The following is a 13,181-nucleotide window of genomic DNA, read 5'->3' as shown; positions in this document are numbered from 1 at the left end:
TAAGTAAACTTACTAATTGACACACATAAACAATGCCTCCAATGGTCATGACATTTATAAAGTTCTGTGTTGATTAAAGAAGGTTTTGTTTTAGATCCTGGCGTGTGGTTACATCAACTCTCTGGTGAAGAACCAATGCTGGTTGATCCAGTTGTTCAGTCTGGCCTGCACTATCAAAGGTTACCACATAGAAACCATATCGTCCAGCCAAGGTGAGTGACCCAAATATCAACCTGTCAAAGGTTTCTGCATAAAATTTAAGATATTCGCACAGCTAGCATTTTAGCACATGCTGCCTTGTCTGTTAATCGTAATAATAAACATTGTCCTCCTGAGTTTTCAGCAATAAATATGAAATTCGTCCAATGTATCCTTTTAAACCTAAAATTAGAATCTGAATATAAATCAACAATTTGCCTCAGTTAATTATTTGAGACGGCTTGTTCCCTGCAGAAGAATATCTCAGTTTTAGTGAAAAACTTTAAACAGTATCTGTTCAGAGAACATGTTAACTTTACTGCTGGATTTGATCATTTGCTTTCAAATTCTTCTGAAATTTTACCCTGAGTGAAAAACTTTATCATCTGCATGTATTAAAAATTACACTGCTTATGATTGGAATCTATATGATTTAGTCATACTAAAAATAATGGGCTCAGCATGGAGCCCTGTGGGACACCAAACGATAAAGCTACATGTAGCTGCTAGATTTTAGGTCATTTGGAAATGACGTAGAAGTGTGAATATTGTTAAAGTTTTTATCTTTGTAAATTAGAGTCTAGAAAAGCATAATTTTTTGACATAATTATTATGTGAGAAACCTGACTCCTGCTTTTTTCATGGGATTTGTTTACATTTGAGTTTCTTTGATTAATACAAATAAGTTTAACTCATTTATGATTAAGTAAGCAAGACTCATGTGGTTTAAAAGCATAAACTATGTCAGTCTTTTGCTTGACTAAAGGTAACTGCGTCATCTGCATACATGACAAATCGATCCATTGTCTATACCCTGGTAGCTGCAAGGCAGCTGTGCTACCAAATGTGCCATCATGCATCCCCATATGAAAAATTACATTGATAAAATACAGAATGTTCATAATTTCTAAACATCCTGATGGACATGGGCCCAGCATGGAGCCCTGTGGGACTCCAGATCACAATGAATTTGGTTAATAGGCTCGGTTCACACAGCAGGTCCTGGAAAAGACGAGTGCTTTGTTGTTGCTTTACCATCCAGAAACCACTCCCTGCTTTCTTATTGATTGTACAGGAGGCTCTACTTCTGCTTTTCAAAGATGTATGGTTGTATAATTGCGCGTCTGTAGCCATTTCCACGTGTGAGTGAAAACGTTGAGTTTGAGGGTGTGGAAAGCAGCAGACTATATGAAGTTAAAGTGACAAGAGCAGACTAAAATCTCATTATCTAGGAATCATTTAATGAAAGAAAAGCTTAATAGATCACCTTTAATTATTGTTTTCTTATAAAGTGATTTGAATTGATTTATTTTAGACCATTTTTTTCATCTCCTTATTGAAATCTTGTTAATTAGAGATTAGAGCTGAAAGCTGTTTGTTTCTGCGAATAAATCTGATTTTGTTTCACACTCCAGCCAAGGGAAACTTCTGTGAGCTCCCCAAAGACGAGGCCGGGATAATCTGGGACAGCATCTGCTTCGCCTTCCTGCTGCTGCAGAGACGAGTCTTCATGAGCTACTACTTCCTGCACGTGGTGGCAGACATCAGAGCGTCGCAGATCCTCGCCTCCAGGTACTCCAGACAGCAGCTGCACCGAGAGGGAGGAGCAGCGGCGCCTTATGTGCTTGGCTTTTACGCCTGACGACCGTTTTCTATTCTGTTCCAGTGATCCATATGGAAGAAGATTAGGGCCAATAAGAAAGAAAAAAAATTATAATTCTGACTTTTTTTCCCTCAGAATTCAGACTGTAATCTGTGTGTATCTTTGCCAAAATCCACATAAATAACCAAACATTATTAGGTTTGTATTGTTGCAAATGAAAAACAATCACTTGTTTCTTCCTTGTTGTGGTTTTATAAACCTGGACTTTATCCAATCTGAAAGATCAAATTTATTGGATTGATTTGATTTGTCTTATGGTGCATAAACAATTCAGATCTTGAGAAAAAAGTCAGAGATTAAAGTCCAGATTGTAAGATTAAAGTCTGAATTCCTAGGTTAAAGTCTGAATTATGAGTTTAAAGTCAAAATTATGAGATTAAGGTCAAAATTATGAGATTATGGTCAAAATTATGAGTTTAAAGTTTGAATTCTGAGCAAAAAGTGATCATTCTCAGATCAGAATTCTGAGATTTATGTCAGAAATACTAAAGTCAAAATTCTGAGAAAAAACTGTCCCTAATCTTCTTCCATAGATCCATGTGTTTTGTTTTTTTCTTTATTTAATCTGATAAATGAAATAACATTTCAAATTTGAGTGATTTTTTTTTTTCTGAACAAAGACTTTAATCATGTTGATTCCAGTTATACATGATGTGCGATAAATTAAGATTTAGATAAAACAAGTTGTTTTTGTTTAATCCAAACATCTGAAAACATCAGATTTAATCTAGATTACTGCACACGGGGCCTCAGAGTCTGTCTGTTTTCTTGTTTCAGAGGAGCGGAGCTTTTCCAGGCCACCATAGTGAAGGCGGTGAAAGCTCGACTGGAGGAGGAGAGCAAATCAGTGGAGCAGCTGAAGAGACAGTGAGACTCTCCATGTTTGACCTTTGACCTTCATGGTATTCAGCCGCTCCGTTCTCCATGAGAGAACTGACACTTTGAAATAGATTTAGTTTGAAATTATTCCCATCCTGAAATTATTGATCCTTGCTTTCTCAGACATTTCTTTCTTTTGAGATTTTATTTTTTGTTTATTTTTGGTTGGTTGGTTGGTTGGTTGGATGGATGGATGTTGATAAACATCTGGACGTCGTGAATCATCAGAAAATTATTTTTGTTCATCAGATCAAAGATTTGATTATCAGAAGATTATTGATGGAAAAACAAAAGACATGGAGGAGTCCATCCATCCATCCATCCATCCATCCATCCATCCATCCATCCATCCATCCATCCATCCATCCATCCATCCATCCATCCATCTCTCATACGGTTAAAGAGAAACTCTTTAAACTGGATTCTGTTAGATGTTGGTGATAATCAACAGGAAGTCAGATTTTTACTCTGTGATTTTCTGACTTTAATGCAGCATCCATTCTCCTTCTTTCTCAGTTTCTTTGGTGAACCTTGCTAGGCGTAACTCCGTCCATAATTAAGTAATCATGATTGTTGTGGTTTAAAAGCCTCTCCAGACTCAGCGTGGCTTCCTGTAAGGCGGCCATTAGCATATCATACCACCTAAAAGCAGCGTGTTTCCACTGCTTATAGTTTCCTCTGTAGTTCCTCAGGAGCCCAGTTGATGCCCACTCACCTCCACTAATGAGCACTCCGCTGTAATAGAACATGCTCTTGTTTCCAAGCTGAAGCTTGGAGATGTTTGCGGACGCCGTGCGGTGATGTTCCTCTGCGTCTTTTCTGATCTAATCAGGATGGACCGCATTAAGGTGAGGCAGCAAAAGTTTAAGAGGGGCAAGGAGAAGATGCTGAGCCTGGCGCAGGAGTCTGCCGACGGACAGACGCTCGTCCGGCCCGAGGAGGAGGAGGATGATGATGGTATGATGAAGGCTGCCGCCAACTCTCCCTGTGGAGCCCATAATAAGACTCAGATAATGTTTATCAGACGTAATGATGCCACCGTTTGAATTCACAACCCTTGAACTTTTTCAACCAACTATTTTAATGTAATTTTTACATGAAAGACAAACAAAACAATTAACACATAACTGTGACAAGTTTTGATTTTTAAAAAATCCCATTAAATTAAATTGCATTTGAGGAAAGAATAAAACACTCAGAGCAGTAGTTGAGTCAAAACTGTACAGAAATATTTGCATTTTGTATTTACGATGAAACATAAAAACCCTTTGTCTGTAAATATTTCTTACTTGGAACTCCGCAGGTACTGTTTCCTGTTTGTTTATTTATTTATTGGTTAATAAAAAAATAATCAGCAGATCAATGCTACACTGAACTTTTCACATATTGATGTTAAAGTATTTTTCGCTGCAGATGCTATAAATGATCAAAAAGTAAAAATGCTATTATTGCATTTTAGGCAATAAAATTTTTTATTTTCTTTTAAAAAGGAATGGAATTATTTATTTTAATGTATTCCTAATATTACATGAAATAAACAGAATCTGCAGAATGTGCCACTTTTTACCCGATTAACGGTTTAATCGGGTAAAACTAATCGATTAATTTAACATTTATTAAAATAATCGTTATTTGCAGTCCAATTCACAGGAACTCTCAGAAGCCATATTATCAGTAAATAACGGCTCGTTGTGCAATTTAATCTCATCATAAACTGTTTTCTTAAGCATTCATAATTTTTTTTAGAGAACATTAATGAATATACATCGTCATGAAGAAACACAACAAACAGGAAAGGTTAAACGTTTAAAGCAGATTTAGGTTTAATGCACCAAACATGTAAAATACTTATTAATTTCTGAATCTGTGATGAATAACGTATGTTTCTCTACTTTATTTGCTTAACTTTAGTTCAGTTTTTTTTAAGACTCAATAATTTTGGCCCACATGACAAAAAGCTTAAACAATCCTGACCTAGTCAAAGTCCAGACCTTAACACAGTTCAGTGACATGGAGCTGTTTGGAAGAATCTGTCGAGCTTTTAGTCTTTAAATGTGCAAAAATATAGAAAATAGTTGAACAAAGTGACTATTTAAATGGATTTGACTCACTTTTTGTTTTTATTTGAGAAAGTATAAATCGCCTTTTATCCGTTTTCCTTCTACTTTATTTTGCTCCATCAAATAAAACTCTTTTAATTTTAAATTGAAGTTTGAGTTTGTAACTTGACTAAATGAGAGTTCAAGGTGTGTGAATATGTTTGCAAGCTGCTGCAAATTGCCTTACTTAAGAATCTTAAATTTGTGGATTTTTATTTTTTATCTTTATTTACCTTTATGATGTGTTGCACTGATGTATTTGTGAAATTTTAGGAGCACAGCGAGCGAAAGCCAAGACCAAAAAAAAGCAGTGGTGGAGGCCGTGGGTTGACCATGCTTCCAGTAGGTTGACCCCCAAAACCCCGTTTTTCTCTTCCTCCACTCTCACTGGCCCCTTTTGTCCTTGACCAGAACGCTGAGGATTCCCATACTGTCCCAGGGCTCTGAAGGCACCGTCCCTCCAATCATTAATCCTTTTCTGTCTCTGCTTAAGGCGCCGTTTCGCCGCCTGCTTGAGGATTTTAAAAATAAAACCATAAAGAGCCTGGTGGCCTTAAACAGACACGTTGATGAAGGAGAAAAGGAGTAATGTCTGGAGGTCTGTTGAACATTTTTCACCTGAAAAGCCCACAGTAGAGAATCGCTCTGATTTTTAGGCAAAGACATGAAACGGACCCGCCTGTATTCTCAGTACTGGAATAAAGAAGGAAGGTTTTTTTCCTGCTTTGCCTGCAGACATGATCACCAAACAGGTGAAAACAAAACAGATGATTCAGACATGAAAAAACTCTGAAACTGATAAAAAACCACTTTAAAAATCCCACTTTTCCTCTGAGTTTTCCCACACTGATTGCCTGTTTGGTGCAAACTCATGTCTCATGTCATCGTCCGCCCCCACATGACATTTTACAAATTATTTTATCTCTTTGTCATTTGGTGCTTCATCTCCATTTCCTAGCATCCTCCCTCATTTCCTGCCCACTGCGGTTCTGCTCAAGGACATAAGTCAGCCTTGTCTATCCATCGCTTCTGACACTCAGCTGCTGCAGCCTGGAGTCTCTTCTTACATCTTAGAGAGAAATGTTCACACAAACCATAGATTTCTTCCTTCACATAAATGTCATAACAGTTTAAAAGGTTCTGTGTTTAAAAGAAATGATTAAACATTCAACTCTGAGGATTTCAAGTTCTTTACCAGGTTCTAACATCGATTATATCTAACTTGAAGTGCACCGAAACATACATGTTAGATTTTTATTGTTATTCATTTTGTTATAGATTTTGTTGTCATTATTTGATTTAAAAAGATTTCTGCCACAATGTATTAACATGTGGCAGCCACAGAAGAGAATTAAGGACTATGGTCAGTGAAGAACAGAAAAAAATATTTTTTGTCAAAATTCTGAGAAAATAATAAAAAGTCAGACAAAAATATTTCAAGTTCTGGGAAAAAAGTCAAAATTTTGAGGAAAAAAGTTACTATTTAAGAATAAAATGTCAAAATCTTAATAAAAAAAAACTGGGGGAAAAAATCTTAGAAAAGAATTCAAAACCGCATCCAGGCAGCGATATATATATATATATATATATATATATATATATATATATATATATATATATATATTATTTTGTAAGATTGAGTTTTGCTTTTAATTTGTCTTTCACCCCATTTTGAGGATTAAAACATTTTTTGTTGTTTGTTTTAATATTTTTGTTTTGCTTAATTCTCCTGTACCTTTCGACTTTATTAGCTGAGTTATAAGAAAGAATTACCTGTATGTAATGTTTCATCATAGTGTGGATTTGTTGTGAATATATTTACATTTGAAGTTAGATTTAAATAATTTTAGAACCTGGTAAGAACTGATTAAATGTATTATTTCCTGATAAATAATATCTTAGAATTGAAAGTTTGTTCTTTCTTTTTGTAATGACTTTATGTCTGTAAGTGTGTCTCACTGTAGATATAATTTCTGTTATTTTTGAATTAATGGAGAGTATTATAACTTTCATACATCCTGTTTCCCGCAAACTTCTCCTCTCTGTGTCTGATTTTAATGTTTGACGATGAACAAATGACAGTTTCTGGCCTCTGAGTTCATGTAAAAACATTTTCTCTTCTGCCCCCTAGTGGTTAGAAGTGGAGATTATTACTTGTTTGAAACTGACAGCGAGGAAGAAGAGGAGGAGGAGGAGAAAAAAGACGAGGAGCCGCCAAAGAAGTCGGCCTTTCAGGTGGATTGATATTCCTCGGGTTTCAGAAAAAAATTATTTTCTCATCTCTCTGCTGTTTGAACACTGAGAATCAAACAACTTTATATTTATTAGGAATAAAATCTACGTAGTTTCCTGATGGATTTACTGTATCAAGCAAATTAAAATATATTAAGGCTTGTTTCTTTAAAAAAACAAATGGAAAGAATGTTTTCTGAACGCTTAAATAAAGTGAATGTTTCTCTGTTGGGGTTTTATGTCCACTTGTGATATAAAACAGAGCGAAACACTTGAGAATCTTTTTATCATCAGTCTGCAGACTGTCTGACCTTTTCCTCACCCCGCCTCCAACAACTGTTCATTTCACCTGATTCTACATAACATCTCTTTTTTTCCTTCTTTTTTTTTAATCATATATTTTTTTTGTTTGTTAATAATTTGTGCACAAATGAATGTGTTTAACTCATGAATTTTCATCTCCTCTGCCTCCTCACACAGGTCTTCCTTCAGCCTGCAGTCTAACTCTACTAAACCTTGTCCTTCTTTCTTCTGCCTTTTAGCGAGCGATCAGAAAGTTTGTCTCAGCCGTTCTGGCTTTGCCCAAGTCTGTCATTAGGCTGCCTAAAACTGTGCTGCAGTATGTAGTCAAGGCAGGAAAGGTACTCATCATACTCACCTGACCATGCTTGTTTTGCTGTGGGAACATCTAAAGGGGACCTGTTATGTAACAGTTAAATTTTGTTTTTCTACTTCCATTTGGGTCGCAACTGCATCTAAAACCAACCCGAGTGCTTAAAAAAAACAATTTTATGATAATAAGTTTATGTTTTTTGGTGTCTGTCATAAATCAGCAGGCACTGCTTTGTTACCTAGCAACCCCAGTGAAGCCAAGCCCGTTACCTAGCAACTAAAACAGAGCTGGTTTTACATTGCTGTACAATGGCTGCTGGATAAAAACAAGTGTTTTGTTGTTGATTTAACATTCAGAAACCACTTTCTGCATTCTTGCTGGTCGGGCAGGAGGCTGTACTTCTGCTTGTCAAAGATGTACGGTTGTATAATTGCGCAGCCATTTTCACGTTCGAGCGCAAACATTGAATTTAGGGGCGTGGCCAGCAGCAGCTTATTTAGATTTAAAGTGACAAGACACAATAAAACAGCTCAAACTAGGCAGAACCGACCAGGATAAAATCTCTAAGAATGATTTTGTGCAAAAAAAAATGTAACAAACATGTTTTGTATAGGCCACAGATTTATCTTAACCTGTTCAAGGAGGCATAACAGGTCACCTTTAGCAAATAACATCGCAGTTTTATGATGCTTGCAGCTCATATTTGGTGTAAACCTTATCGAAACAAAAATCAACAAATATGAGCCAGAGTGGGAATGTTTTTGCGCTGCATGATTGTTACGCTGGCATGAAGCGTTCTGCATGTGAAGAAGGTTTTTCCTGCCTTTTGTTATTTGCTGCTCTGTAGAAATGTCAGATATTGTTGCACAAGACAATGTAGAAGATAGTAGTCGACGTAAAATCTGCATGACCTGAAACATGTCCAAATGTGTTTTTATTTTTATAGATATGCAACTTTGAAACCAGACTGGGAAAAAACATGATACATCGTATTTTTAGTTTGTTAAAATTGGTTTATGTTTAAGTGGTTGAACATACAGCTGCTAAAAATTCCTTTATTAATTTTATCTTAAGGTAGAATATCTTATAGTTTACTATTAAATAATTGGTCTCTTCAACAAGTGAGCCAGCCTTCAGGTTTAATTTAAAACATTGTGACTGAATTTTATTTTACTGACAAAAATAAAATTATTATTGCTAAATATGGAGAAAAGTTTAAAATAATTTATTCATTTTCTGCAGCTGCATATTTTCACATTGAAAAGAAATAATAGAAAATAAATGAAAAAATAGAAATTTAGTGCATTTATTCATTGAGGGCTTGAACTAGTAAAATTTTATGTAAAATCTTATGATATTTTACAAAATTCATGTTTTGATCTTAAGTTTTGTAGGAAGAGAAACAGGAACGTCTCTGTCATAACTCAGTAAAAAACAACTTTTTAATTAAAGTTTTAGATATGGAAAAAATATTGGATCAATGTGAAGATAAGCCTTACTTAGATGTCATGTTTTCTTGTCTTTCCCATTTTGAAAAGCGGCTGACAGATATACATCATATTTATACCCAGTGGAATAAATGTCCTTTAATTCGACTTTTCAACTTTTTTATGACACTTCAGCAAAATCTAATTTATATAAAGGCTTTTTAGAAATAATTACATGTGAATCCAGCGTAGAGAGCGAATTATTGTTTCATTGGTGTTTGAAACAATAAATAAATGTTTATTTTCTTCTCTGTCGCTCCACCAAAACTGACCCGGTTGATACTAAACGGGTCTGCTCTGCTCTGCAGTTTCTTTACCAGGCCTGGATCACGGACCCCAAAGCTGCTCTGAAGGCGCGAGCCAAAGACAAACGCAAGTTTTGGAAGAAATACACAAAAAGAGTGAGAGGCAGGAAAAGCAAGAAAGATGGTAAAGCTGTAATTCTTTGCTTTTGATTCTTTGATATTTTAATGAAACGTTGCTGAACTGGAAAACTCACAAATGTACATTCTGTGTGACAAACTCCTTATGGTTTGTAAGTTTAAGAGATAAAATAGTTGTGTTATGATAAAAAGTGGTGCAAGTTTGGTTTTGACTGCTTCAAAGAAGAGCAGCAAAAGCAAAAGAGGTGGATTAGCAGTGCCTGTAAACAACTGATGATGTCATCCAAGTCGTGTTTTTGTAGAATATCTTAAATATTGAGCAGTTAGCATGTCATAAAACTAACATACAGCGACGGTCTTCAGTCAGAGGTTTCTTGAGATTCGTTGTGAGACTGACTGCTACTGCCCACACATGACAATCCACAACTGTTTAAATCACATGTGTCAAACTCAAGGCCCGGGGGCCAAATTTGTCCCGCCACAGCTTTTAATGTGGCCCTCTACATTCTACACTAAACACCAAGTCTGCTTAAATATCATGTTACCAATCAAATCAATGCAGATTTGATCTGTTTTCTGCCAAATCATATCAATCAGTCGCTCCAGTTTCTTGAGAATTATCATGGAAATTCACACAAAATCAACAAATCCCCACATTTGTTTTGCACTAATAATTGGGAGTTTATTGCAGATTTTGCTCAAAACTGTCAAAAACTTTCTTACTTTTACTAAACAGCTGCCTCAGCTTTAACTGATGTCAGATTATAGTTCATGATCTGTACAGCGAGTAATAAAAAGTCACATTTACCGTCACATAAATAAGTGCAAATATTTCCATATTAGTGCCACAAATACAAAATCTGGAGGAACTGAAAAGATGTTTAATAATATTATTTAATTTTAAGAATTCATTGATACTTTAACAGATGGTGAACAGGTTTTATTAATACATTCTGGCACAACCGGCCCTTTAAGAGCATTCATGATCTTGATTTAGTCCAAAACAAAAATGAGTTTGAGAACCTGATTTAAATAATATAGATACAGTTTTTTTAAAATAACATCTTAAGAGACATAGCAATAAGTAGGTAATTTATTAAAAAGGTAATCTTTTAAAAATAATTAGTGAATATAAAAACTATAAATGTGTTTTTATTTTTTGCTGAGCCGTTTTGAGGCATTGGTTTTATTTTTTTAGCAGGTCATGTTGCGATCGAGGTGGGGGAGCTTTCTGATGGGCAAGAAACAGGAGAAGAAAACAAAAAGTCTGCTGGTCCAGGTACGTTTTTCCTCATTTAACCAAATAATTTAGCCCACTCGTCCTCCCTTTCTTTTTATTTCTCCGTGTTTTGCTGCAACGTTTCCCCTTTAACTGGTAACATGCGGCTTGTGTTGCTTCGTCTCACGCAGACAACATCATCAAGCGGGTGTTCAACATCATAAAGTTCACCTGGGTGCTCTTCCAGACGACGGTGGAGAGCTTCACCAACTGGATGAACGACATGTGCAGGGAGTACCTCGACATCTCCACCGTGCTTCGCATCGAGCGCTGCATGCTGACGCGGGAGGTCAAAAAGGTAAAACCGGGCTGCACACTAAAAACCGCTAAAAACAACCCAGTTTGGAACCCAGTGCTGGTCAAATTTGGGTTGTTTTAACTCAACTGAGTTGGGTTGATGGCTTGACCCAACATATTTTGATATGGCAACTAATTGACCATTTTTAAAAGTAGAAATGACCAAAAACTTGGTTGAAACTGAGGAAACGTCTATATTTGGGTTAAAAAAAAGAAGAAAATTTAAATCCACCATATAAAAACTGGATTAAAAACAATCTGAATATCCTAAAACTACTTTTATTTAGATGTGATACCTATATAAAGCCAGCAGAGTTCATTTACAAAAGTAACAGAATATCCAAGTAATAAATAGTTATTTAAAAAGTATTTAATTAAATCGCTTCATTATTTTACAGCTCCAAAATATGTTACTGCAGAGTAAGATAACATTTCATGTAAAAAGTCCATTTTAAACCAAACTACAAGTAAAATTGTCAGCCATTAAACAAATAGTAACTTTTTCAACATTATTTTTGTTACATTTAAATGTTTATATCAGACAAAGATGACCTGAAGAAACACAAAAAGCCGTTTTCAAGTCAGGATTTCATCCATTAAGGGGGAAGAAAACTTCAAACCAACTTCCTGAACCTAATGGTTGTGACGATCTGAGTCAGATTTTAGTCTGTACTTTGACTAGGCCACTTCAGAAATGTAATGTCAATTATTTGGTTTCTCTCCTTTTTTTGTTGAGTTTGGGTCACAACTTGTTGCTTATTGGGATCTGTTAGCCTACTTCATGTTGTCAAACAGATACTACATTCAATAAATCACAATATTATTGAAAAGTCCATTTATTTCAAGAACTTTATCACAAATGGAATTATGTTAAATAGATTAATTACTCACAAATTATTGTTTCAAAGCCTATGAAGATTTTCTGCTTAAAGTTAATTAAAACATTTACAGTTAGAAATTAATCTAAACATTTTTAATACAAAAATGTATCCTTTTTGAAAAGTATGTTTAATATCTTCCTAAAGGTTGTCAATTTTTAAAAGTTTAATCTGATAAATGAGACTCATAATTTATTGAATATGACTGTATTTAAGTTATTTTTAAGTCTAGCAATAACCAGACCTAGATGTGGTTATTAAAATTAAACAGAAATATTTGATTAATCACAGCAGATTTATGATTTAAAAAGGGGGAAATTATGTTTCAGATGACCTTTTGTATTTGCTCATGATTTATTTGCCTGATATTAAAATTTGATTGGCAATCTAAAATGTGAGAGAAATGCAAAAATAAAGATGAAATATGTAAATCTTGGTTATTATTTCTAAGTTAAACCCATTTTGTGACTCCAGGGCAACGTGCCGTCCAGAGAGAGCATCCATGTTTACTACCAGAAGGCCATGAGGCTGAACATCTCCAGGCAGGCCAGCCTGGACCAGCTGAGCGAGGACGGGTCCATGTCCGGCTCCACCAAGGGCCCAAAGAGAAGGAGAGCCTACCCGATGGAGAGCCAGGACTCCACGGCCTCCAGAGACAGCATGTCCAGGTACACAGCGCCACACGCTGGAAACATTGATCCTCACATCCTCTAAAAACCACAGGAAATAAATTAATTCCTCATATTTAATTTCCACTGCTTTTATTTACCATGACAAAGAAAATAGCTGAGAAGTTTTTTAATATTTAGAAAATAAACGTTAGCTTTGTTGATATAAATACACAGTAATACAAACTACTTAGTTGAATAATAATTGTCTTTTTGTTTCCCCAGATTACTGAAAATTATATTTGTTACAGAGCGACGCATTCTGTTTTAGACATGTTTTGGATCATATTAAACATTTTATAGCGTAAATTCTGCATTTATGCTTCATGTTATGCTTGCAGTTTTTGTTCATAATATATTTTAGGGACGATTGACTCATTGTAACTTCTCTGAATTTTAAAGCTTTCCAAAAGCTAAATAAATAAATTTTGAATAAACTTTTTATCGAGAACTAATTTTCAAAATTCATTTTTGCACATTTTTGTATTTGTTTTTACCATCATGC

At 35.2% G+C, this 13,181-nt stretch overlaps 1 protein-coding gene across 4 annotated transcripts in view; it reads left to right on the top strand.

Moving 5' to 3' along the window:
* piezo2b (piezo-type mechanosensitive ion channel component 2b) overlaps positions 1-13,181 on the top strand; it is a 126,764-nt gene that overhangs the window by 94,663 nt on the left and 18,920 nt on the right. For 3 of the 4 annotated variants that reach the window (XM_032564945.1, XM_032564946.1, XM_032564948.1), the window contains 10 exons: positions 95-212; positions 1,614-1,770; positions 2,639-2,728; positions 3,573-3,697; positions 5,113-5,181; positions 6,971-7,074; positions 9,480-9,600; positions 10,753-10,833; positions 10,965-11,131; positions 12,483-12,676. In XM_032564945.1, the coding sequence (XP_032420836.1) occupies positions 95-212; positions 1,614-1,770; positions 2,639-2,728; positions 3,573-3,697; positions 5,113-5,181; positions 6,971-7,074; positions 9,480-9,600; positions 10,753-10,833; positions 10,965-11,131; positions 12,483-12,676 (1,226 nt within the window). The remainder of the gene's footprint in view (positions 1-94; positions 213-1,613; positions 1,771-2,638; positions 2,729-3,572; positions 3,698-5,112; positions 5,182-6,970; positions 7,075-9,479; positions 9,601-10,752; positions 10,834-10,964; positions 11,132-12,482; positions 12,677-13,181) is intronic. The other variant, XM_032564947.1, reaches the window with a different exon arrangement.

Source organism: Xiphophorus hellerii, chromosome 6 (assembly GCF_003331165.1).
Source record: "Xiphophorus hellerii strain 12219 chromosome 6, Xiphophorus_hellerii-4.1, whole genome shotgun sequence".
Taxonomy (NCBI): domain Eukaryota; kingdom Metazoa; phylum Chordata; class Actinopteri; order Cyprinodontiformes; family Poeciliidae; genus Xiphophorus; species Xiphophorus hellerii.
This window is presented reverse-complemented; position numbering and strand designations above follow the sequence as displayed.